At 44.3% G+C, this 26,489-nt stretch overlaps 1 protein-coding gene across 1 annotated transcript in view; it reads right to left on the minus strand.

Moving 5' to 3' along the window:
- Positions 1-138: 138 nt before the first annotated feature.
- The window catches only part of pkd1a (polycystic kidney disease 1a), a 61,861-nt gene continuing 35,510 nt past the window's right edge, over positions 139-26,489 (minus strand). Inside the window, exons 23-56 of the mRNA XM_052084806.1 lie at positions 25,769-25,919; positions 24,647-24,799; positions 24,068-24,208; positions 23,305-23,626; positions 22,799-23,015; positions 21,016-21,175; positions 20,744-20,896; positions 20,474-20,618; positions 19,178-19,507; positions 18,950-19,038; positions 18,041-18,356; positions 17,409-17,586; positions 17,063-17,327; positions 16,787-16,982; positions 14,939-15,109; positions 14,706-14,849; positions 14,366-14,576; positions 13,061-13,187; positions 12,861-12,971; positions 12,662-12,711; positions 12,339-12,547; positions 11,380-11,458; positions 11,161-11,276; positions 10,511-10,713; positions 10,117-10,311; positions 9,896-10,035; positions 9,505-9,635; positions 9,326-9,407; positions 9,136-9,243; positions 7,739-7,910; positions 7,332-7,622; positions 6,261-6,395; positions 4,562-4,888; positions 139-2,789 (exon numbers count right to left, since the gene is read on the minus strand). Coding sequence (XP_051940766.1) covers positions 1,848-2,789; positions 4,562-4,888; positions 6,261-6,395; positions 7,332-7,622; positions 7,739-7,910; positions 9,136-9,243; positions 9,326-9,407; positions 9,505-9,635; positions 9,896-10,035; positions 10,117-10,311; positions 10,511-10,713; positions 11,161-11,276; positions 11,380-11,458; positions 12,339-12,547; positions 12,662-12,711; positions 12,861-12,971; positions 13,061-13,187; positions 14,366-14,576; positions 14,706-14,849; positions 14,939-15,109; positions 16,787-16,982; positions 17,063-17,327; positions 17,409-17,586; positions 18,041-18,356; positions 18,950-19,038; positions 19,178-19,507; positions 20,474-20,618; positions 20,744-20,896; positions 21,016-21,175; positions 22,799-23,015; positions 23,305-23,626; positions 24,068-24,208; positions 24,647-24,799; positions 25,769-25,919 — 6,760 coding nt within the window. The 3' untranslated portion in view covers positions 139-1,847. The remainder of the gene's footprint in view (positions 2,790-4,561; positions 4,889-6,260; positions 6,396-7,331; positions 7,623-7,738; positions 7,911-9,135; positions 9,244-9,325; positions 9,408-9,504; positions 9,636-9,895; positions 10,036-10,116; positions 10,312-10,510; positions 10,714-11,160; positions 11,277-11,379; positions 11,459-12,338; positions 12,548-12,661; positions 12,712-12,860; positions 12,972-13,060; positions 13,188-14,365; positions 14,577-14,705; positions 14,850-14,938; positions 15,110-16,786; positions 16,983-17,062; positions 17,328-17,408; positions 17,587-18,040; positions 18,357-18,949; positions 19,039-19,177; positions 19,508-20,473; positions 20,619-20,743; positions 20,897-21,015; positions 21,176-22,798; positions 23,016-23,304; positions 23,627-24,067; positions 24,209-24,646; positions 24,800-25,768; positions 25,920-26,489) is intronic.

Raw genomic sequence — 26,489 nt, forward strand, 5'->3', positions numbered from 1 at the left:
TAGCGAGTCCTTTTTTTGAAACACCCTGACAAGCCCAACGCGCTGATGGATCGACGGTGGGATGATGAGTGTTGGTGAGAAGATGGCGTCTTTATCAAATCGGTTTTACTGGTGAAATGCAGCCGCAGACTAAATTCATTTACTTTTGAGCCGTTTATTGAACATTGTCAAGTGCAAAAGCATGGACGTTACCACAACTGAAATGTTGACGGCGCATTGGTAGAAGTTTTAAACCAGATTGGAGGGAAAACAATGTCACATGAGGATGGTGGAAAAGAACTTTTAAGCATAGGCACTTGGTTGAATATTTCTTTAGCTTCGACTGCAATCCTTTTGCTGGACAGAAAATGTCAAAAGTTTGCAACACTTGTGCTTGAACTGACCATATATAACATATTGATCAAGAAAAGCTCGAACAAATATATACACACACACTGTTCTGCACCAAAATATACAGATACGGACATACACACAATGCAAGTTTAAAAAAAAAAACAGGTTTCAGGAAATCCTCGTGTGAGGATGCATGTGGCACGAAGTTAAATGTGAAAGACGTTCAAATCTTTACGGTTGTCAACGATCACTCAATCCCGCGAGCTTGCAACACATTTGTACTTCATTGTTTCCACAATTTCTTAGGCGGAATCAAGTGGTGTCGATTCCACATTTACAATGCTGCATTAAAAAAAAAAAGTTTCCATGTCAAAGCCTTTGGTTTGTTTTGAGGAAAAGGGTGAGTTCCCTGAGATTTTGCCCACTGGACACAAATTATGTACGCCGATCACAACAACAAGAGTTAACTGCTTCAAAATTGTGTTAATATACTCAGACATTTTCAGAACATTAAAACAAAACCAAAAAAAAAAGTATAAAGTGGATGAGTTAAATATGTAGCCTTGGATATCAGCTCCAGTTGACAATAAAGTGCTAAGTACAAAACAAAGGAATTATAAGGTCATGATAAAAGTCATACATGCTGCAGAAGCTTTGGCAATTTTTTTTTCTTATAACTCAGCTACAGTAAAGCTGTCTGTAATGGATTTCATACCAAGCTTATTACATCCGAAAACGCCACACTGCCTTTCAGCAGAAAAAAATAAAAAAATTAAACAAAGTGCGTTTACATCATAACCATATTGATCACAATAAAAGTTATTCACCATCCTGATAGCTTCGTGGTGGGTCAACTGAAGTACATACTAAGTAGTGTAAAAGTCCTTCCTTTTTATTTGAGACTTTCCCTTTCCTTGTTTCTTCCCACGTCATCACTTCCTTTCTTCCTCTCTGTAGCGCTTCAATATAATTGGAACCCTGAACAACTGGCCGCAGAAGCCAAGCCCCCGCCGAGGTTTGTCTACGTGTGTAGCGTGTGCGTGTAGCTGCATTTGCCTGGCATGCAAATTTGGCGTGCTAAAACATTTTGTGTTCCACACGGCCCACAAATACCCATAGTAGTAATAGTACCAACAGTTCGTGATTACATACACACAACATAGCAAAGAAATACGATTTTTTTTTTTTTTTTTGGTTTACCGTCCTTAGGTGAGCACGCAACTGTGCTTCTGTCAGTGACCTCCGTGTGACCTCCAGGGTCACCTGTAGCTGGTTTTGAGTGGGAATAACAGTTTCTTGTTCTTCTTTCTGTCTGGAGCTGGTGACCCGCACCACATTTGGGCCAATCCAACCACAAAATCTTTCTCCTGCTTCTGAAATGTGTGACCTTCTCGTATGTTGTTCCCCATCCGTGAAGTTTAGAGAGGAACATCGGGATACAGAACCAGCTGCTCCCCGCACTCCTCTCGTCCTTAACCTCACATTTTCCTCGCTCCTCCCTCATGTGTCCCTCCTTAGTTGGGGTGCACCTTGTTTTTAAGCGGGGGAGGCTTACGTTTTCGCTTGTGTGTGGGGATGGTGGTCGTGTGTGCCGGATGGTTGAAGAGGCTGGAGGAAGAAAGGGGCTCTCTCTCGGCGGGCGGGTGCTCCCAAGCCGTGGGCGGCGGTGAGGACGGGGCGGTCGCGGGGGCGCATGGAAGCGCCGTGCTCGATTCGGGAGGCTGGGAGTGGGAAAAGGGGCAATCGGGTGCCGATAGAGGAGGAGTGGAGGGGTCTGTTACCGGTGTTGGTGGGGGAGCGCTGATGGAGGGTTTGGAGACAGGTGAGGATGGGGGCAGTGCTTTGGACTTGGGAATGGGAATGCTTGAGGTTCCCGAAGTCGTTTGGGGATTGGCTGCAGAGTCTCGACACTCGTTTGCAAGTTGACTTGTCTCCTTTTTTTTGACCTTCTTGCCCACTTTATGCTTGTCTTTGCCTCTCTTCCTTTCTTTTCGTCCACAATCTTTGTGTCCCCCCTTTCCACTCTCTCCGTTATCCAGTCGTCTTGCTCTCCCTCTACGCCTCCTCTTCCTCTGCGCTCGCTCTAGTTGGCATTCCATATGGAATAGGTCCTCCGTTGCCATGGTGACGCGGTCCAGCTGTTGCAGCAGGGCGTCAAAGGTCGGCAGCAGCCTCTTCAGAGAAGCCTCGGTCTCCGCTCTCTCCCTCCAGCCGGGGCCCCCTGCCGCCAGCCCGGGGCCGAGACCCGGGCCCACGCCGGGGGCTTCGGTCAGGCTGCAGGGGCTGGAGGACGCCGGGCACCAGGAGGCCTCGGAGCCGCCGTCGATGCTGTCTGGACTGAAGAACGGAGACTCGGGGCGGTCCAGCGGCGGTAAACACAGAGACTTGCAGTCGCTGGTTGACGAGGAGCGCGACGGGGGCAGCTCCATGCCTTCGAAACGAACCTTGTGGCGAAACTGCAACGAGATCAGAGGGACAACGACATGACTTTCAGCAGGATTCTTGGGAAAGACAAATCTCAATAGAAAGCCATACCTTGACTGACAAGTTCAATTCGTTCCCCGAATTTACTCACACACAATAGCAAATCAATTTTCCAATCGAAATGAATGAAAAGGCCTTTAATCCGTTCCACCACTACAACCACCCCTCCCCACACCCAATGTTTTATTCGCTTTCAAGAAAGAAAACGAACACTATTGCATTTACAAAAAAAAAAAAGAAAGTTATTGAAAATCAATTCAACTGGCTTGTTGGCATATGACATTTTATTGTTTCACTTCCCACAGTCTGATTATGAAGAGCTAACTCATCATCTTTACTTCTACACCAGTGTTGTACTGAGGCAACTGGTTTATTTTAACAAAGTTCAGGTGCATTTTCAATCATATGCCATGGCACGCGAACAAAGTGCACTAACTGGTCAGGATTTATTCAACGTCAGATTCATTTTTTGCCTTTAGATGTTGGTCGCTGTTATTGGCAGCCTTCACGAGTATTTCATACCTTGGAATAAATGCGTTTTTTGTTCAATACCTCGACCTGGTATTGGTACTTGCCTATCCCTAATGACCGTACCTATATCAGAATTTTTATGCAAAATGCATGCCATTGAGGGGCGTGGCCTAATGAGTGACAACAGGAGCTGTAGCAGGCCTTGAATTTTGCTTATTTTCTCTTTCAATGCATGCCAGCATTTACGATGACCGCTCTTAATTTTAGCTCACACCTAAAAATAAATAACAAATAAAAAACAAAGGGGGCGGCCCGGAAGTCCAGTGGTTAGCACGTCGGCTTCACAGTGCAGAGGTACCGGGTTCGATTCCAGCTCCGGCCTCCCTGTGTGGAGTTTGCACGTTCTCCCCGGGCCTGCGTGGGTTTTCTCCGGGTGCTCCGGTTTCCTCCCACATTCCAAAAACATGCGTGGCAGGCTGATAGAACACTCTAAATTGTCCCCTGGTGTGAATGTGAGTGCGGATGGTTGTTCCTTTCTGTGTGCCCTGCGATTGGCTGGCAACCGATTCAGGGTGTCCCCCGCCTACTGCCCGAAGACAGCTGGGATAGGCTCCAGCACCCCCCGCGACCCTAGTGAGGATCAAGCGGCTCGGAAGATGAATGAATGAATGAATAAAAAACAAAGGCTAAAAACTGAAAAACTTGCAAGGAACCACTGCGCAGTATTGACACAACCCTTAAGAGGTGCGAATATCGATTGGAACGAGGGCTGCAAGTCAAAATTATTTTAATCATCAATCTGTTGATTATTTTGTCGATGAATCTGATTTTAAAATGTTTGTTTCCATCCCTTTTTTCAAAAACAGGGCATTATTTCAAATTGACGGTGTACAATTTAATGGTGATTTAGCGACTGGTTTGGTCCGTGAAAAACAAAAGTAGAAAAAAATGTTAATCGTTGTTTCCTGTACTAAGAGCAATTGTTTTATTTTGATCCAGCATAAAGTTAATCAGTCTGCTTTCATGGTTATCAAAATAACAATCGATAATTTTATAATCGATTAATTGTTGCACCTTTATTTGGCACACAAGCTTATTTAAACCATCACTTTTTATGAAGACACCTGGGAGCACTTTAAAAGCCTCGTCTGTCTCCTTTGAGATTCATTGAAGTGAAAATGAGAGCCTCCCACAGACTGATTCATTATTCAACTGAGGTGGGTTCAATGGTGGAGTGTGCCCGCCCATGTATTGTATTGAAGCAGTTCAGTACCTCCTTGGTCCTGCTAAGTCCCATCCACATTTTGAGTCTCCTGAGGAACAGCTCGACCATCTCGTAGTCTTGCAGATCGACGGCCGGCCGGTACAACTCTGCACGTCCGCGCCTGTAGTTCCTCAGTAAGATGGAGGTGACCAACCAGATCAGGACCAAGCGAAGCACGGCGAAACTGGCGTGGAAGACCAGTGAGGAGACGGTGCCCGAAGGCCCCGTTAGTGTTCGGGAAGGTTCCCATGACAATGGACTTCGACCACCAGCGCCCAACAAGGACAGACAGGTTGAGCTGACGCTAGCGTAGCCATCAAAGACCGAGTGGAAGAGCTGGAGTGAGAGAAAAGAGGAATTATGAAGCGAAGCGCCTTTCAAAGCCCTCAAGGACACGGTACGTCATGTCAAACGGATAAAATAGCGGAATTATTATTATTATTATTAGAGGTATCCAAGACCTAAGCGGAGGCTCAGAGGGGATGGAGTCTTTTCCTGCAAAGGTCCCTCTCTTTTGAATGACCTCCCACTGAACATTCGGCAAGCCCCCTCGCTGCCCATCTTTAAAACCTGTCTCAAAACTCATTTGTATTCTTTGGCTTTTGACTCAGCATGACTCAGACTTGATCTTAGTTTGACTGTTTTGTGCTTTCTTCTGCCTTCATTATGAATTTATTGTTTATTGTACATGTAACATTTGCTCCACGTACAGCACATTGTATGCAGCGGTGGTTGTTTTAAAGTGCTCTGTAAATACAGGTGAGTTGAGTTGAGATTCTTTTTGTTTTGAATTCTAATAAATCTATCAACTATGCACGCTACTTAACAATTACATTTAATAAATTGAACTACCGGTACATAAAGTGACGAGCATTTTCATTACCTTGAGAACAAAAATATTACAGTCCATATTAGGCACACGTCTTGGAAAAAAACAACTCAAATGTGAAGCCCGATGGCTTCCTTGTTGACGCAGAGCCTACAAGCGCTCTATAAATACTGTTGACTTGACTTGAATCAAGATGACACAGCAGGAGTTTCCAGTGTGTTAGGAGTAATATGTATGCAAAATGTCTGTGTATGTCTGCGCGTGTGTGTGTGTTGGGGGGGGGGCAATATAGATATGCCAATGCAGTGTTGCATTGGCATATTAGTTTGGACATGCATCCCAGCAGTGCAACATCTGTGGCAAATATGTCTACGTGTTGAATATTGAATGAACATTTGTTTTGAGCTGGAATAGAAGCGACAGCATGTGACTGAAATAGATCAAGGCAAAATATGGGACTGGGGTTTCAGTATGGGTTCTCTTTTTACATAAGCCTAAGGGGTATAGCGAAAACCAGTTTGAATCGAAAATTGGTTTTGATTTCAAAGATTTGAGTCGAATCGCACTGCATGTATCGACATACATACCAAATCGACTTTAAGTGGAGAGATGCACACCCGCGACACAATTTTAGGCCCATAATATTGTTGCTAGTTAACTTTTTGTTTGTGTTTGCATTGATTCACACTATGCACGCTAAAGTGCTAGGGAAAACGACAAACTTGTCAACCTGAAAATCACCCTGTAACTTTTTAGTGTTTCAGACTTTGAAAAGAAAGTCCTCATGATAGTTGATTTCTCAAAAAATGACCATCAACCTTTATGTTCATATTAGGCTACAAACAACAGAGTTTAGTATGAAGCAAAGCAGACACTGACCAGGTGTCCGGTGTGCGAGTACGCCAGCAGCAAGAGCAGGAGGGCCAGAGCGACGCCCAGCAGTTCCCAGACGGAGCGTCGCAGGGCTCGGCCAAACACGGCCCACTCTCGCAGGAAGCGCAACTGATGAGAGGCCTGCATGATTGCACACAGGGAATAAAATGTATTCAAGGAAATCTTCCAACTCGTTCGAAAGCATACAGTCGGCCTTTGACTTATGTCTGAATTCATTGCATCATATTAACTTGGCAGATGTTGTCCACGGGTTGCGCTGCAGCCTTCTCAATTATTTATCGGTGGTAAATTACTCATATGAAATAGGAATGTTTGTTTGGTACAATGTGGCCGACTATCAGCTGGACTTGTACTAATTGACTAAATTGCCATTACCATATGTACCAATGTTTGAATTGAACATGCTTCCAAAACCCTGTTTCCACTAGGCAGTACTGTTTGATACAGTGTGTAATTGTGTTTGCAAAATTAATTGGTCCCTAATCAAATTTGACACACCCTTCCATTGTGGAAGCAACCACAGCGGAGCACGTTGACATGTTTAGGGATAACGTTAGGTGTAAATGTACAAACTGGCCACCGCTGAAAGCTAAGGGAGGCCTGGGTATGCTACAGGGTCCCCCGATGCCCACTGAGAAATAATCAACTTTCACTGAATTGAAAACTTAAAATCAAATGATAATAGTCCATGAAGTACTATATTTGTCAGGCATATCATTCCAATTCTGCAAAAAAAACAAATACTTGGGCTACTCACCTTGTAAAACAATAGTATAAGACCCAGTCTACGGTCAACTAAGTCAAATTGGCCATCTAGCAGTGATTGGTGATATTACAACAAAACTACAGTTGACCCCAGCTTATTTGCAGTCAGGCAACTGTGGAGTGGCAGAGTTGCAGTTTTTTTCCCTTGTTTTTCAATTCAGTTTTTTTTTCCAGACAGAAAATGTCTATATTTATTTCACATTGAAATTTACATTCCTGTTCCCATCCGAACTGTACTGATCACTTAATTATTGTCCTGAATATTCTTCTCTTCCGATGATTGTTTCTTACCTTGAGCACCAATATAAAGAGTAGCAAGGCCGCCATGACTGTATACGTCTGACTCTGTTTAGCGAGGGGGTAGAAGTCTGTGAAGGCATCTCGTGGGTGACTGAGGTACAAGGCCCACTGCCGCTGGGCCATGACACACCGGCTCAGATGCAGGCCACATACAGATGCTGCCAGAGCCAGTTTACAGACACCAAGGAGCCTCCAGGTAGACAACAGGTATGAGGAACCTTCTCGGAGGAAACCCCAAATCCCCCGTACCAGGAAATAGAACACCAGGGCAAGAAGGACCATCTAGCAAATAGGAAAACAAATGACATTGCATCAACCGAATGAGAATGAATGGGAATGTATTTGCATTCCACAAATTGGTATGTCTGCTTGTAATGGAAAACGTTGTCGGTGGGTACCACTAAAAGAAGCTGCAGATCCAGCCCTGTGATTGGCCACAGAGTGATGATGATGAGGTCAAGGCTGGACTGAGCACGCTCAGAAACTGGGAACTCGAAGAGGAAAGAAAAGACTGCCAAGAGTTTTGTGTTGATGTTGTAGAGTGAGAACTCCACGAACAAAGCACGGCTCCTACAAGCAAACGTAGAGAAAACATGGAACAGAATTTATTGGAGTGTCAGTCATTTATTGCAAGTTAAGTCCATCCTTCGGATCGCAATCCAAATACAGGAGGAGCGGGATAAAATTACTGTAAAGGTCGTCACTCTTTTTTCAAGAACAAATATTAGTACCGTATCGGCCCGAATATAAGACGGTGTTTTTTGCACTGAAATAAGACTGAAAAAGTGGGGGTCGTCTAATATTTGGGGTCTAGACATAATACCCATTCACGACGCTAGATGGCGCCAGATATCATTGAAGTGAATGCTGAACTTGACTCCCCAGGCCAAAATGAACCCGTCACGAAGAATAAAAATAAAAATAGCTGCAGCACGAAGAAGAAAAAAAAATTGCGGGAAGAAGGAAAAAAAAAAGAAAAAGAAGTGATAACGACAATCTGGAGAAAAGTGGGTCGAAGATCGGCCAGGTTAACCGGCAACTGAGCAGAAGGTATGATGTAATGTACATTTCAAAAACCAGAAGCCATTTTTCCAAATGTGACTGCACTTTAGTTTCATTCATTCATTCATTTTCCAAACCGCTTAATCCTTACTAGGGTCGCGGGGGGTGCTGGAGCCTATCCCAGCCGTCTTCGGGCAGTAGGCGGGGGACACCCTGAACCGGTTGCCGGCCAATCGCAGGGCACACAGAGACGAACAACCATGCGCACTCACACTCACACCTAGGGACAATTTAGTGTGTTCAATCAGCCTGCCATGCATGTTTTTGGAATGTGGGAGGAAACCGGAGTACCCGGAGAAAACCCACGCAGGCCCGGGGAGAACATGCAAACTCCACACAGGGAGGCCGGAGGTGGAATTGAATCCGGTACCTCTGCACTGTGAAGTCGACGTGCTAATCACTGGACTACCGGGCCGCCACTGCACTTTAGTTTACATATTTAAATGTTCAGATATTAAGATTTGATGAGGCAAAATAAAATGCTTTTTCTCTCAAATATATTATTAGAGTCATTTCTTTCAGATGTACTGTAATTATTTTCTTTTTAAAAATTAATTTGGTGTTCAAAAATTCTTTTTTCAAATTGGAGTCTTGAAAAAGAGGGTGTCGTCTTATAATCAGGGCCGTCTTATATTCGGGCCAATACGGTATTTGCTGAACTTAATTTTCTATAATTTTCTGCCTTGTTAAAAGGAACTTAAACTGTGGTTTAAAAACACGAGCATTTAGCCACCTGTGACCGAGCCAGTGTTGCCGTTGCAGCTGCTGCAGGGAGCTTGAGGCCTCCCCCAGACTTCTGTTCAGATGGATGACAAAGTCTGTGGCGTTAGTGAGTAGACTCCTAGCAGGACGAGAAAAACATTTAGACGCTGAATAGGTCCTTCAAGATCACTTGAACTTTCAACTTGCGATCCATTCCCTACCCGTTAGTGTCTTCAGCACCGGAAGATGTGATGCGAGGCCAGCCTCGTTCCCACCTGTCCCCAGGTCTGGAACCTGTTAGAACTTCAAGAACAAACCACGATATTCATTAATGTGCACATACTGCGTGGCCGCAGGGAATTTTTCAGAGCATATGAAATGCAACATAAAGTCATCTCACCGTGCGTGTCGTGCATTTGTCGGAGTCTCATTGTGCCGAGTAAAACACTTCCGGTGTCTCCGAGGAGGACAGAGTCATTCAGAAGGCCGGGTAATAAGGATTTGTTCAGCCAAGTCAGAACATCATGGCGGCTAAACGACAGCGTAGGAGAGATTAGGAAATAAACACAATCAATGATAGGATTTTAGAAAGATAACAATCCTTTTTCACTTGACGAAATGTAACACTATTTTAATACTGTGGTTGTAATGATATAATGTTCTAATATTTTGGAGACCTTATTTACTGGAGCTACACAAGAAGGGGAACATCAGAAACACTTGACGAGTGATGATCCATTCTACAGTACACGAAAGCCCAATATTGTCAAAAGGCAGAATCTTGATTTCACCTGCTGATGTTGTGGTACTCGGGTGTGTGTAGCACATGTTGCAACTGAGTATGCAGTCTCAAGCTGTGTGTGTCTTTGGCAGAGTCCGAATAGTTGAGAAGAAGAACCACCAACAAGAAGAACATGTAGACCAGGAAGTTCTGAAAATTCAAAAACAAACAACTTTGGAAACACCGGCAGGACACCATGAATTGCATGTAATGCGTCTTTTGCTTGATTACCTTTAACATGGCGTGCAGCATGCGGACCTTGCGGGCCTGGTGCCGGTCCTGAGACAGAGCGTAGCCCTGAGGTGGCCGCACCCTGTGCACCCGCTGCACCACCCTCTCAACCATGGGGAACTCCACTAGCACATCCTGGTCCTCAGGGCGCAGGCGACACACAAACACTGCATAATAGATGGCCTCGCACAACACCTGAGGGACAAACGTAAGAACGGAGTGAAACCTCTCATCCGAGCTTCAAAATGAGATACTTGAGCTGACACCAGGCCCCAGATTATTAATCTTGGATCGCTGTGAATCCAAACATGGGTGATGTAAAGTTTGAGTGGTTTAGGGCCACTTTTCAAAGTGACCGAGTGTGTTTTTACAAAGTTCACATTGTGCGTCTGACCTTTATTGGCTCCAACAGCAGGCAGGAGCAGAGGAAGCTGGCAAAGCAGGAGATGAGCCACATCATGGCAACTTTCTGATTGAACCCGTGAGCTGCCCAAATGGATACACTGTTGGCCAGGGCAATCGCTGCCCAGCTCCCCCACAGGGCGGCGCGGCCGCACCAGGGAGGGAACCGTCTGGGACGACACACATCTGCCACAACTGGAGAAGCGCGGGGGTCACACAAAAACACAATTGAATGCGCATCGCCTCTCTGACAAATATTTGACTTGAAGTCACAAGAGAAACAAGGCTTCAGAATTGTTTCAGCATCCAAGAGGAAACAACCCAAAGGTCAGAAGAATATCACGGTACATTTTCATGATTTCTGAGACAAGGAATCTAAAAGCTACGGCAGATATGATAAAGTCTGGCAGCACAGATTATATGGATGAAAGACAAATTAAAACAGATGTAGATGCAATCAATGACAACACTCTGTGACTCAGCCTGGAGGACGAATGATATACAATATTTCGTTCTATTTCCATGGTAGTTTGGGAACCCAAGTAAAAAGTCCAATAAAGGGGAAAAAGGAAATAAAAATCAAGCCTTGAAACATGCATACAGTATGTAATGTAGTACATGAACATACAAACTCACGCCTACCTGTATTGGAGGAAAAAGCAGTTCTCGGGGGTTCTCTTCTGACTGCATCCAGAGGAAGAGGGTCATTGATTTTCTGGAGAAGAATCACCTCTGTGTTATCTTCCAAAATGCTCGAACTGACACAAGGGGCAGGAGGAGAAATGCAATCCAATTAAAGAAGATTCGCAAAATCTCAAAGCAAAATATCTGGTGAATTACTCGCAGTCCGTCGAAACTTACAGATCAGCCATCTCGCTTTCTTCTGCTTGTGGAAAAAAGTTCTGCCCATCGCTAAGAATGTGTTTGATGAGGTCCTCATCTGCGAGGAAAAGCAACTGAACCTCAGCATGGACTCACAGTTATGAAAACCTCAGTGCACACTGCGTCTATTTTATCTTTTTTTTTTTTAAATAAAATCTCTTATCAATAACTCCTGAGCTGCTTTCAAAACAAAACAAACAAAATATGGATCACATAAAAATGCATTTCAGGTCATCATGTGCACGCCAATGCGATGTGCTGTAACTCTCAACTAAAATAATCAAAAGGCAGAGGAGTCAAAAATCATTTTCAGAAAACGTGGAGTCGTGATGTAATCGACTAATACTTAATTAGATTCAGTTCATTAAAATGAGCTCACATCAGGCGATAACAGTGCACACTGCGATGTCATGCAAAAGGACACGCTAAGAGAAATACCCAAACGGGGAAGGTCTCTCTTTTATACACAAGTGGACAAAACCTGCTTTTGGAAATAAGCTCACGTTTCCCAAAATTTCTGTTTCCATGGACCAAAAAGCATTCTTTAAAAGGTTAGACTTATGTCAGGGCTGCCCGGTTTCATGCACATTTGTCAGATTTTAATTTCAATACTTCAAATGGGTCAACCAAGACTGGCCTTATGTTATGAACAAAAAAATGACAAGAGTTATAGCAAGGGTTGAAAACTGTAGGGTGTCACAATGAGAGCTGTGTTTAGTATTTGGGTTATCTTAAGTGAGAGTCAACATTTTTGGGAAAAGCTTTGGGAAAAGTACCTTTCTACACCACATCAAACTACAATCACAATACTTGGTTGAAGCAATACCTCTTGTTGAATTTCAATAAAGCCTGAAGATTATAATTTTTGAAGAGACAATGATTTCCATTGAACCATGTTAGCTACGTTGAACTTAAAGGGCCGAGTGATCTGAGCTCACCTGAAGAAGTAAAACATTTGTGACGTTGCGCATCCTCATCATCAGGGTTAAAAGTCATGTCCACACCAAGGTGCCTGCTCCCTTGGCCCCTCTTCAACCTCGGCAACCCCGCCCCATGCCCCGCCCCTCCCGTCTCAGACACATGACCCAACAGCTCGGGCCAGTCGATGTCATCCGTCTCCTCCTCCGCCATGCCCCAACTCTCCATACTGAAATACAGAGTCAGGCATTTACCGGCAGTGAATCGACACTCCGTGTTTAGAGCAAACCGCTGTTCGCGTTTGAAATGAAAACGTTGGTGCAGCGCCACCAAAGTAACTGACCTTTTGGTGGAAGGCGTGGGTAAATCCACATTGGTTTCCTCAGAATTGGTCTGAGAGGGAAAGATTGAGACGAGAAGACAAAGAGGTAATGGGCACAAGAAGCGTATTCCATGCTAGACTGAAATATTGATTTCCAAGAAAATGGAAATCAAACATTCGGCAAATTATCAAAGGATGTCTCCCCGCAACAAGAATCTACCTCGCCATCAAAGTAGAGGAAAGAACTTCCAGCCACAGAGTTCTCCAGGAAATAATCGATCTCCACTGACTCCTGGTCCCCTGGTGGAGGCACCTCCTTCACTGACACACACTAAAGGTTTGCACAAACAAAAGTAGAAAAGAGTCTGTTGATAGTATGTGTGAGATACTGTCGATGGGACCAGCTAATGCTATCATTACCTTGCTGCGGCTCATTCTGAAGAGTGTGAAGACGAGGAGGTAGACAGGGTAGGCGATCAGACATGTCACCACGCCTGCTGCTACGGTCTCGCCGTTTAGTGAAGATGATTGCGCCACGGCCAGAGGGCTGCAACAGAGAATCACAATCAGAATCATCTTTATTGGCCAAGTATGTAGAACACACAAGCCATTTGTCTTCGTTAGTAAAGACTACACTCGTATGATCAAAAACAAGCAAACACTCAACTCAACTGTATTTATAGAACACTTTAAAACAACCACCGCTGTATACAAAGTGCTGCACATGGAGCAAATAGCATACATACAACAATTGACAATAAAACAAGACAGCAGACTGCACAAAAACAGTCAAATGAAAAATCAAGTCTGAGTCAGGCCGAGTCCAAAGCCAAAGAAGAGAAATTAGTTTTGAGACGGGTTTTAAAGATGGGCAGCGAGGGGGCTTGCCGAATATTCAGCGGGAGGTCATTTCAAAGAGAGGGACCTTTGCTGGAAAAGACTCCTTTCACCTCTGAGCCTGTGCTTAGTTCTTGGTACCTCTAATTAAGATTAAGATATCCTTTATTTGTCCCGCGATGGGGAAATTACAATCAGAATTCAGAAAGGAAAAACTCCGGGTAGGGAGAGGGGAAAAAAAATCATAATCATAATTATAATTCCACTAGCTGGTTCGCCGCCCTCCGGGCGGCTCATCAGCTAGTTCCTGCGGAAGGCTGGTAAGGTGGGCCTTCGGCCCACAAAAGTGTTGTTGCTTGGTTCAACTTTTTGTTCATCTTCATTGCTTATCGCGAAAATAAAGAGATGTTTAGCTCTACTAAATAACTAACAATTTCATTGCAATGCTTGTGGGTAGACAACATTTTTTCGCCAAGATGCCCGCGCGATCGTAGTGAGCCACTGCCTGAGCGGCGCAGTGGCGGCGCGCAGCGGCACGGTGAAGTAGGTTACGTTTTGAAAAGGGACAGACGGAAGGACAGACCGCGTGCGGGACGACGCGCAATATATATATAGATTTGACGTCCGCAGACCTGAGGCGCCGGGCAGGTGTGTAGGGACGGAGGAGCTCAGAGGGGGGAAATTGGGTTGTCATGAACATTCACTGGGAAGAAATTGGAAATACTCATTCAAACCTAAAAAATAAAAATAAATAAAAAGTACACACGCACACCCACAAAAAAAGTAAAAAGCAAACAAGCAGCACACTCAACCTAAAATACCAAAAACCTAAAACGGTAGCTGAACCACAGGTCAGAAAGAAAAATGTGTCTATAAATGTGCACACACCTGACTCTCTTGTCCACCACAATGCTGTACCACAGCGTGTTGAAGGCCAAAAATAGCTGCAGCAACAAAGCACAGCATGTGGCTCTCTGCAAGCGAGTAAAGGGGCTGCGAGGAGGTTTTTCCCACAGCGACAGCCACAGGTGACTCTCACACAGCGCCCTCTGCAGCTCACACCGCAGGAGGCGGGGAATCCGGCGAAGAGATCCCTCCTCTGGGGGGGAGAAACAGAAACAAATGTGGAGTCTAGAAACATCAGTGGTGAGCGGTCAGAGCCAGCAAGGTCTTCTCTGATGGCCTAAGCAGTCCCAGAACCACTACATTCAGGGTTTAAGTCTATTACCTGAGGCCTCCACTTCCATTTCTAGACGACCCTCAGTTTTGTCATTATCTACGGACAGCCACTCATCAACCAGGAAGTAGTAACTGCTTCCCGTCTGTAAGTCCTTGACCAAGACATACTGTAGCATCCACGCTGGGGACAAACCTGAGGGAAAGCGAATGATTTCTTGAAATTTAAGACAACTCAACCATTTGTTAAGCAGGCACCTGTTTTTTTTTTTTTTTAAACGTTACCCTTATTGTCATGCCAAATGCGTATTTTCCACACACTGCCCAGGCTGGTGTCTGTTGCAATATGGAAGATGTCGAGGGCGTTGCGTGTAAAGGCTCCCCTGCTGTCGAGATGGCGGTGCCCGGTGCGGCCCTCACGACCATACAGACTGATTCCTACATGAGCTGTTGTTCCTGAAATTGTAGACACAGCCACAACGATTAGAACGTTTTTCCACATGCCGTATGTACAGTCATATAAGTGTGAATCCAAGTGTGGAAAGTTCACATGATGTTTAACGTTTGCCGCATTAGAATTGAACACTGTTCAATTTGAGTACCGCGGCATTCGCCCACTTTGGTGTGTTTCACCCTTGAGCCCTCGTAGCTTAAACGCAATGCATGGGTCCTCTGCACATTGCTAAGAGCAGTGCGAAAAGGTCTTAAGGCTCCAGCATTACCCATGGATGGCCTTGCTGTACACTATTGAAAAATAACATTTTGCTTTTCTTATAGAAATCACAAATATATTTATGGACACATGCCTGCCTGTAGACAATGGCAGCAGCAGAGGACTTACATTCAACAACGCAAACATTATTTCTCATGAGAACCCGACATTTTTCCTGTTGCCATGAGAAAGTTTCTCCTAAGAAACATATTTCTTCTTTTCCCCCTTGTCACTTTAGGGGCTCTGTACTTTTCAAACAAACTGTAAATATATTTGAATACACAACCATAACTGCAAGCATCAAGTGTGTCAACAATACCGTACATATTGTATTGTCTGTGTCTAGGCATGTGCCTCGAAAATCTTAGGCCTGGTTGAGTGGTTGTGTGATATCAAGGAGTCTGCATGAGTGCCTGGGTGACAGCTGTGAATGACAGCAGCTTTACTACCTAAATCAGGGGTGTCCAAACTTTTTGCCAAGGGGGCCAGATTTTATGTGGTAAAATGTCGGGGGGCCGACCTTGGCTGACATTCTTTACATTGAACAACAATATTGTTCAACAAATTTTAGTAAGCCAGTCTGTTTCACATTTCCATTTTTATTTTAATTTCAACAATCTTAAGAATTTCTTTTGGTTCATTTGAAACAGGAATTTGAAATATGACATATCAGTCAATATAAACACGGAGTGATGTCTTGTTAACTCGTGAGTGATGCCCTCTAGTGTCTAAATGCTATTACTCATTTAGTGAATGCTATTACTCATTTAGCCACTAGAGGGAAGCAGTACTCTATGAAACATCACTCGCCAGTCTACGAGACCTCAGTCAATGCAACACGTGTTCCATTGCGCCCAACCTGCGGGCCAGACGGCACTGATTTTATGACGGGGGGCCGAAGGCCGGATGAAATTCGACCGCGGGCCGGATTTGGCCCGCGAGCCGGACTTTGGACATGCCTGACCTAAATTTTAACCCGCAATAATCACAAGTGTCCTTGGTTGTCTGCTGTTGCTATTTAATGTTTATTTGTTCATATTGATATATTGATGTCTTTATGTATTTTATGCAGCTCGGGTTGCTGCCATTATTTTCATCTGTGTGTGTTTCAAACCACGTGTTTGCACTGTGGTTGAGAGAGGAAAGTAATTTCATCTGTGCTGTAAGTTACATGGAGAGCATATTTGACAATAAAACTGACTTGACTTGACTTCTGCATGAATGTGCTCCATTGTGTTTGTGTTTTGCTATCGGGCGTTCGGTGAACAGCTCAAATGTGTATTGGCTACTGTGTCCCTCCATTTTCCACATGTGAGGGCATTGCAGCAAATATACTGCAAAAACAAATATTGTAAGTCACTTAAAAAAACGGTGTGGGCTGGAATACTGTATGTAAAATAAATACTTCATTCATAGCTTACCTGCACCGTGACTCCAGCCAGTTTTGACTTGAACCTCATATTTGAAGAGTCCATCAGTGCCACACAAGGGAACCACACCAGCCCGGCGCAAATCCATCTGATCTAATTTGTGCAAGATGGCAGCAGCAACAACATAACTGAGCAAGCCCAGCACGCACACCAGTAACACCACTAAGCTTGGTGGGCCAGAGCGCTCCTGAAAAACATCAACAAAGTTACATTTTAATCTTAACCCGAACATCAAGAATTGTTGATTTTGTAGCATTGCATACTGACTGGCATCGTAAAGCTGACTGAATGAGGGGGTACAAAGAGGCCTGCTGCGAAGGCGGTGAGGTGTCTGGTGCGACAAACGGCTCTGCTGGCGTTGGTTTCTGCCAAGGGCACCATGCCGTCTGTTCGCCACTGCTTCTCGCTCTCGCTGAAGTACTGGCACAGTGAGGCAAACAGCCCCACCTCAAGATGAATGCCGGCAGACTGTGGGGTGGGGCTGCAGGGCGCGCTCACGTTGATGAAGTAGTCAAGGGTCGTGTCATACGTCCTGTGGAAAAGACAGCAGAGACATACTGTCAATCTTATTTACAACCCTGTTTATCGTGCACCTTTAATGAAGGGATCTTACTCGGGTGATAGGAAGAAAGTGTATTTCCTATGGTCGACGCTTTGGTTTCGGGTCATACTGAGAGTGATACGTTTTCTGTCGGTGCAGTTGAATTCATTGGGCTGTTCATGTGAATGAAGGTAGGCTTCGATATATGGATCCTTGGAGTCTTCGCCGCTCTCGGTTTTGCCTCCCTCATCTGGAGAAAGATAGACTACATTGTAATTCAAAAAAAAAAAAGATTTCACATTGTCATTAAATTGATTTTTTTTTTCTTCATAGGTTGGAATTCTATTTTACCGGCATTTTATGTTGGAGATGCCCCTGCAAAAACAACTACCGGTACTGTCCATGCTTCCATTTTTTCAGGACAAAAATGTAAGCTATTCATTATTATGAATCAGGCATATAAATTATTGACAAATTGGCTTTTGATTGATGTTTTTGGTTGTTATCTCCTATGTTTGTGAAATGGGAAGTCACCCAAATTTTTAACTATAAAGTGTCACCAGTCACATAAAAGCATTTACAGACAGCATTTTGCCAAGTAGCAACATTTTGGGCAAAAAGGGGCATCGACGTCTCTGTCTCTCTCACTGAGATGCAGTGTGCCTGCTTACTCATAGTTAAAATATATAAAAGTGAGCAATGACCTTCCAAAAAGGTGAAGTTGAGCTGCACAAACAGTCCAGCCTGTTGGTTGTTGTTCCCTGTGATCACCCTTACGATGACAGAATCACACTGGCTGATGTTCACGGCTCCGGCCGTAGGCACTCCTCCTGCAACTGAGGGATCTGTGCCGAGCTCTCCGCCAGTGCCATTGTTAATGGCAACAGTGATGGCGAGACTGTCATCCAGTCCGGAGATGGGAATCTGGGTGCCATTTTCAGTCCGGAACTCCATGGATGCCACCTCTGTGGAGACGGTGTAGTTGGCTATGTAGTTGAAGGGGAAGGGGTTGGACTCCAACTGCGGAGAGACAAAAAAAAAAAAAGGGTGACGGGGTGGGGGGTGTTCATGCAAGGAGAAATAATGACATCAGTTTAGCCACAATGCTTAGGCCGCCATATTTGAGGGCACGCATACAAATGGAAAACACAAAGAGAAGCCTAATCCATTGTTATCGTTATTGGTCATCGGTCTACTTATGTCCAGCTTCCTGAAAAAGATCACTCTTTTCTCGCTATCACAGACCCTTTTCAAGTACAGTCAATATAAACTGAGGAGCTTGGATTAAATGTGTGGCATCTGAAAAGACATCTAAATACGTCTTTGGGAGTGAATGAGTTAATGGCTTGATTGTAAAGAAGAGTGTCTACACTTGGGGAAGACTTTGATGCTGTCAAGAGCCTGAAGTCTGATAATGACTTTTTGTCTGGATGGGTGAAGGGTGTTGGCTGCATTCAAAAAAACGATCTTAACAGACCTAGCGACGATCTTGCCTCTGTTATCTAACTCACTCGACCACCTTCCCTCAAACATGGAAGCTTTTGCACAGGGTGAGGGTCAAGAGAGGACATTGGTCTTTGCAAGTGTGCAGAGTTCATATTTACTGGACAAACCTGGAAAAGTAACTGCATGACGCTGTTCCCCGCAGCTGCTCTGCCAAGACTGCTGTTAAACGCCCTTGGGATCGAGAACCGCTGACACTCTACAGGCAGACGAGATGGCGTGCGCGATCATGACACATTGATCCTGACAGTCCTCTTTACTCTCGACAAAAATCTGCAGACTGTTAGGTGATGTAAGCAGACATGACCCAATGGTCCACGCTGAATAAACAGGCACACCTGGACTGCTGTTGCCATGGTAACAGAGCAGGCTCTGGGGGTCCGCCAGTTTTCCCGTGGCAGCTATCTCGGATCCCCTGAGCACAAGCGGTTCCTCGTTCAGGACGCGGCCGTGCATCAGGATAAGCATGAGGACCGAGGACAGGCTGTAGGCTTTGGCGGCCACTCGCAGTGGGTGTGGCTCTAAGGAGGAAGGGGAGGGGTCCAACTGGATACCGCCATGGTATGCACCAGATGAGGTCAACGGAGAAGTTGAGAAGACTGATGCGGAATCTACGTAGGCGGGTTGGAAGTAAGACGCTGACTGGCTGACTTGATGGATCAGATCACCTTTCGGAATATATGTGAGAAAAGAGAGCTGCAGAAGAAGTGGAGAGAATGGAATTCCGAGCGCGGGGTTGCTCAAATCTCCACCCAAAGTCGAAGCCGAGACCACAACTTCTTTTTTCTATCGACATGTACTGTGGGATAAAGATCATGCTAAAGAAAAGTCAAATGAGTGGATGATTACATGTGATTTTCCATGTTGAATTGAGACTGACATACCCCACGTACCAAATCATTTATGCAGATTATGTCATTCTCAGATTTTTATAAATAGTCTATGCAAATGGAACTCAGCATAATTTTCAACTCATCAACGTGGCAGGTTAATTGTTGACTCTAAATTGTCCTCTTGTTGTGACTGTGAGTGTGGATGGTTGCTTGTCTGTGTGTGCACTGCGATTGGCTGGCAACCAGTTCACGGGTTACCCCGCCGACCGCCCGAAGACACCTGGGATGGGCTTCAGCATACCCGTGACTCTTGTGAGGATAAACGGCTCATATAATGGATGGTTGGATGGACAACCTCCTCGTCCTCCAAAAGCAACAAATTACTATTTGCAGTTCTTTACAACCGATATAATGTTTTGAAGCACTGCTGTACATAATAACTTGGAACATTAAATTTTTTTTCTAATTCCAATTTATTCTCCAGCAGTTGATGACTTGGAACTTATGCAGAGTGCCATCTGTCAAGACTACCAGTATTGATAAAAATGTGAGAAAAAACACTTTTTGGAACGCGGTATCCCATTGGGGTTTTACAATTTTTTTACTTACTATATTATGAAAAAGTATATGTTGTCAGCAAAGGGAAACATATTCGTATTACAACAAGGAAAAAGAAATATGGATTAAAATCTGTACACCGGAAGAACCTGGCAGAAATCATTCTTCTGATGGAAGCCCATTTCATAGCTTTTCATGACCTGGATGTCATTTACTGGCCAATCAGAAGCAATCAAGACCTACCCATGATGTTCAAAATGTTGTCAGCTATCTCAGTTGGAGTCACCGTTCCCTGCTTGGTGTCATTTTGCAGAATCTCTAACATGGACTCAAGTTTGTTTAGTGTGCTGTTCTGACACTCCTCGCAGATGAACTCTCGACTCACCGCCTAAAAACACACATAGAGAACAACTACCGGTACTTCTTGTATGCTCTTTAAATTGTTACCTTCTTTCAATCTCAAAGCTTTTTTTTTTCCCCGTCTCGCCCTCTTCAAACAAAAACGATACTCACTGTACACTGTGCCAGCGCGGCAGAAGTTTGTTGAATATCATTAACAGTATTCAGATCCAGTGCGGTCAGCGCCCTGGTAATGTTGCTGCGGACTCTGACTCGGTAAACGCGTTCCGCTAGAGACACCCGAGTTGACTCCCGGCTCTGCTCGTACTGTTCCAACATAGAATCAAGAATTCGTTCAGGTATTGACCTCTAGGGATTGTGGTCAAGTAATGAATTGAATTGGTGCATGCACACATTCACGTTTTGATGTTTTAGGCCTCTCCTACCTCATTCAGAACAGTTATAAGAGCCAAGGATAGCTCCCTGACCCTCTGGGAGTCTCCTTGCTCCAGTAGCTGTTTAAGTCTGCTGTCAGTCAGCTCAGCCAGCCAATGAGGAAGACTACTGTACACAGCCGGTGGATCTGGCAGCATGACCACAAGTGACCTGTGCACAAACACAAAGTGATGAATAGTTTGTCTCATTAGTTGTTGCTTTTATTCATGACTTGACATTTGTTGAAAGTGGTATTTATAGCGCGGATGAAAGTATTTTATGTGATTGCTAGCTTCACTACGATCATCTGAACAATACAGTCAAACCTGGGTTTTCAAACGTCTCTGTTCTCGACCAAATCGGTTTTCGACAAAAAATTTCGAGATTTTTTTTATGCCTCGGATTCCGACCAAAAATCGGATCTCGACCAAACTGAGCGCACTTGAATGCGCCACTTGACTGCTCTCGCCTTCCTTACACGAGGAAGTGACGCTTCCTCGGGTAGACGAGGAAGTGAGGCTCCCTTGTGTAGCGTTGCATTGTGAGCAGACGTGTTCAATAAGGATTTTATTTTTAAAGAGTGTGGTTTCGGTTTTCAAACTCATCGGTTTTCGAACAGCCTTCTGGAACGGATTATGGTCGAAAACCGAGATATGACTGTGTATTCTTTTCTATAGCAATTTGCCTGGTTTCCACAAACACTTCCAATTCTACCACTTGAAACTTCATTTTTCGCTCCCAAATTTTGCATGGTGAAAACCACGAGAGCCACCGAAGGTGAAACTCCCTCTTTTTAAACCATCAGTCTCAAACACTTGTTGCCAACTGGACACACATTCTGTTTGAGTAAGTGAACATGCAATTTCGTATCTGCTATTTGGGATCTCTTAGTAAATAAGGCCCCGGGTCAGCAGACCTACGTAAGGTGCGGGTTAACCACTACAAGTGATTCTCACGCACCAAGCCCCCTTTGCACATGATGTGGCAACAGGTTTGCAAATAAGGCAACAAAGCCATCAAAATTGCCATCAAATTTGGAGATGAGACAAAAGTAACAAACTTCAGGTGTCGTTCATTAAACCCACGTTGGGACGTGCCGGTTGAAGAGAAACAAGCGTCGGACTTACCCTAATGCTATGCTAGTTTAAGTGGAGGTCGCATTATCTGACCGAGCCACTGACCACAAGTCGGTGAATTGAATGCAGCAAAAAAACGTTTGTTCTGATGGCATTAAGCACCATTTCAGACTTTCATTGTACATGCACAGCTTGAAGTGTACTTTTTCCTCAATGCACGACGCAAACTAAAAAGAGAAATGCCTGGTCAAATTTATCAAGCTAATTGGTGTGAACGCAACAATGATAGATTTGAAAAAGTTCAATGACACCTTGGGAGATGAAAAGGGACAATGGAGTGTCATTATTTTCAATGCCAAGAATATATGACTGTGTTAAAAGGTTAAAGTGCTGCAACATATATGCTAAATAGCATTAGCATAGGTGGGCGTTTCTTCAGGCAGTTTGGCCGTTTTGAACGCACACGGTGTACACAGTTTAGTTTTATGTTTCGCTTGATCGAAAAGGACAACTGGAATTGACACTGAACATCGAGGAGCCTCTTTTTGATGAAATCTTCACTATTTGTCAACCTGGTGTTGATTGCAAGGTGCTGCGCTGAATTCAGTGCATTTCTAAGCACTCTGAAGTTTATGCACAAAATGTACTGCATGTATTAATTGTAACTTAGCTATACGCATCATGATTTCATTTTTAAAATAAACAATCACTTCATTACTTGTTGAGGGCTGTGATTGACGCTCCCTGAAGATCCTCCACTGTGATCGACACAGCTACGCGGTGTCGAGCCGAGCCGAAGCCCGGAGGAAGGAAAGCCGAATGCTCTGGACTGCTGCCTTTATACACGCAGAACTCCTCACAGTCGTCTTCCTTGCAGCGAGTCACCAACAAACTGTAGAGCAAAGGTGTCTCAGAGACTCCCCGATCACTGTAACCTGGAGGTAGGAAGGGATTTGGAATGGTTGACAGGTTGCATGATATCAACAATTACAGATTATTAACAAAATAAACAAAACAAACAAGTCAGCATGTGCTGAAGAGGCTTCCCAAGTTTCTCCGAATCAAATTCAACCAGGCTGCCTTCCTTGGACCATGGCCTTGCTTTAAGTTTGTGCTGTGGGGCACACTCATGCGAGAACACAACAGGGCCCTATCGTAACTGTCCCACAAGGTTAGTCAACTAAAAACCGAGAGTGACGTGATGGAGTTGTGTAAAGCATGTACCTGAGCAGTTGAAGTGGACTCTGTCCAGCAGCGTTCGAATGGTCCAACCGCCACCGTCTGCCTCTCCAATGTCCCCTCCCGCCTCCCCTCCGGCTCTCAGGTGACACTCCCCGCCAGCCGGAGGCATGTTGTGGTGTAACGTGATGGAGGCGGCGCCCTCACCGTCCAGTGTGTCATCGGTTACGTGCAGGGTGAAAATGTACGAGTCTCCGTGGCGAAGGACACCCTGACGCAGCACCAGGTTCATACAGTCATTTCCGGTGGTGGTCGAGAAGGAGTCCAGGATCAGAGTCTCGTTCTGCAGCGTCGTGGCGGTCCATCGCTGATAAAGAGAGAACATTTACGGTACTTTTGTGGGCTTCACATTTGAACGTCACACTGGATTCAACTGCATTTCCATTGTTGCAACTTTGATTAAATGCACGCGAGAGACAATGAGTTTGGAAGTTCAGCTAAGCCACATAAACACATCCAGCTGCTAAATCCACTCGAGCACCAAGTGACTCGGATCGTATTTTGTCTGTTCTGATTGTTTTCCATTTTTAGTAAAGTATGTAACTCAGTCCCGCGCTCTACTTATACAATGACCTCAGTCTCACACCCACTCGCTAATACCTGCAACAGAAAAGTCGAAATATCGGAGGAGGAGGAAGACGCTGGAAATAACGACCTCACTATTGTCTATGTGTAGTGGTGACCTCATCTCACTGAATCGCTGGTCTGTGATAGTCTCTGTGTTCCAATGTGGCTTGTGTGTTTTTACCCCGCGGTGAAAGCCCTGGCAGTTAGTGCAGGTTCCTCGGAGGTAGACATAGGAGTTCTGGCTGACTTCGTAGATGGACTGTGCCCGACAGGACACACACTCCAGATATACCATGGGAATGTGACCACTCTGGACGAGCACCTGTTGTCGCACATACACATGCACGCACGCACATAGATAAACACGTTTGTGAGCTGTACTGGAACAAAACCATCCAATAAATCACATCACAATAATCACTCTGGTCCGCCGTTTCCCTCAAAGCCCGCTTTTGAATAAGTGAAATTAAAGAATCTTCAAATATGCTACACATTATGGCTTGAAAATCATAAACAGGATTAGTAGGATTTTTTTGACGATAGACTATCATCAACACACAGGAATATAGGCTCTAACCATAATCCTCATGATGGTCAAAGTCTACCTGAGTTACTTTAAGTCGTTCCTAAAGAATGGGCTACTGCAGGCCAGGCTGTATTCTTATTGCTAAGGTGCATTTTAACGTGCACGTGCCTCAATTGTGCGTGCTTTTTAGAAAGGACCACAGGAAGGACACACGTATACATGGTGCACACTCACAGTTTGTGTAGTAGACGCCGGTGACATTCCATCTTTGCTGATAGACAGTTTGAAAGTGTATTCAACGTCTGCCTCTAACTCAGAGCCAGAAATTCCAAGGACGGGACCGCTGGAGCCCAAGCCAAAGTTCAGGCTGGAGCAGTGCTCTGGACCCTTGCAGGAAGAGAATAGGGTGGAAGAGGAGTTCAGTTTCCAGAAAACTCTGACAACTACATACCTAAAATGTTTGTATGTATTAACTAGAAGAACAGATGTATACAGTCAATGATGGCTACTGTATCAGCATGAAAAAGACTCGGTTGAATACCCCTTGAAATGCCTGCATAATTTGGAATGCAACACACACACACGCACGCACGCACGCACATTCTGGAAACACCCATTCTCCTGGGTCTTATATTGCAGGCTGGATGAAGAAGTGTTGAGAGTGCAAAAACACAAAATGAATTCACACTCGCTACACAAAAACACAAAAGACTGAAATGTATTCGGAATTGTAAATCCCTCTTCACTTCCTTCAATGCTCAGAACTAAATATTCTTAATTTTCAGAACTTTTCCAGAGCTGTAAATGGCAGAACATCTTATACATTTACTGTTATAAACTGTCCTGGGGATATTTTTTATGGAACTCCCTAACCATGAGATTAAAGTCAAATATACAAGAAGAGTTTTAGTTTTAAAAAGGCAAAAAAAAAAAGAATTACCATGTTAATCTTACTTTAGAAAAATAATTACTAGGATCAATATTATGACTTAAGCGAGCAATAGACAATTTTCTAATTTTCTCAAAAGAATATTTAGATATGAATATGGGTGTTGATTTGATGAAGCCCCGTTTCATTTCTCCAAGGAACATTGGGGACATATGAATATAAATGAGGCGATCACAGTTGAGCTACTTTATTAAACTGAAGGCTCAAGATAAAACGGTTCCCAGTTTATTTATTGGGCATGAATGAAATTCAGTCCGCATGCCATCTCCAACTCTGATAAACAGACAATACGAATGCTGTTTTATGACAACATTTGAGGGTGGACATGCCGATGACCACAATAACTATGGCATTTTATCACAATAATTGAACAAAGTTACAAGTATGCCCTGCATGCCTAATCTCACCTTTGATGTGCTTAGGCAATCCCAATGGTAGTGGAGTAGTGACTGGCTTTCTGGGTCCATATTGGGATCGTAAGACTGCTCTGCACTGAGCTGGAGGTCCTGGGTCCTCGACCACACCCTGTAGGTGCCACCCTCTATGATGGGCATTAGCCTGTGAGAGAACAGTGGGGGGAGATGACATAAAATGGCATGCTTTCTTCATCTTTTCCTCAGATTACAGTTTGGCTATCAGATGTTACTGAATATCAGAGGAAAAGGCAGAAGGTAATATTACTGACTGAGAAGTACATACATTTGGATGTCAAAGGATTATTTTTAGAAAAAAGAAATATTAAATGTTACATCCGGGTTAGTTGGTGGGGTATCTCCAATCTGTGCATTTCATTCAACAGTGGCAGGTATCCAACATATATACGATATCAGATTTTCAGACACATTTGAAAGGGGCCGGATTCCCATCCGTGTACACCCTTGTTTCCTCTTTACGACAAATATTCTAATTATCTGGCGAGCAAAATCAATCAATAAATAAATTAAAGAAAATGGTGTCACTTGTACAATGCATGTAAATTCAGTCCAAAATGGTCAGTGTTCAAGAGGTCATCGATGGGTAATCTGTAGTTTTGGTTTTCTCTGTGTATCGCTCATTACTTATCAGTGCGGAACACATACCGACACAAAACTTTCATACGTAGCGCAACTGGCCTCTCGCTCTTTCTCT

This window comes from Hippocampus zosterae, chromosome 13 (genome assembly GCF_025434085.1).
Source record: "Hippocampus zosterae strain Florida chromosome 13, ASM2543408v3, whole genome shotgun sequence".
In the NCBI taxonomy this organism is placed as follows: Eukaryota; Metazoa; Chordata; class Actinopteri; order Syngnathiformes; family Syngnathidae; genus Hippocampus; species Hippocampus zosterae.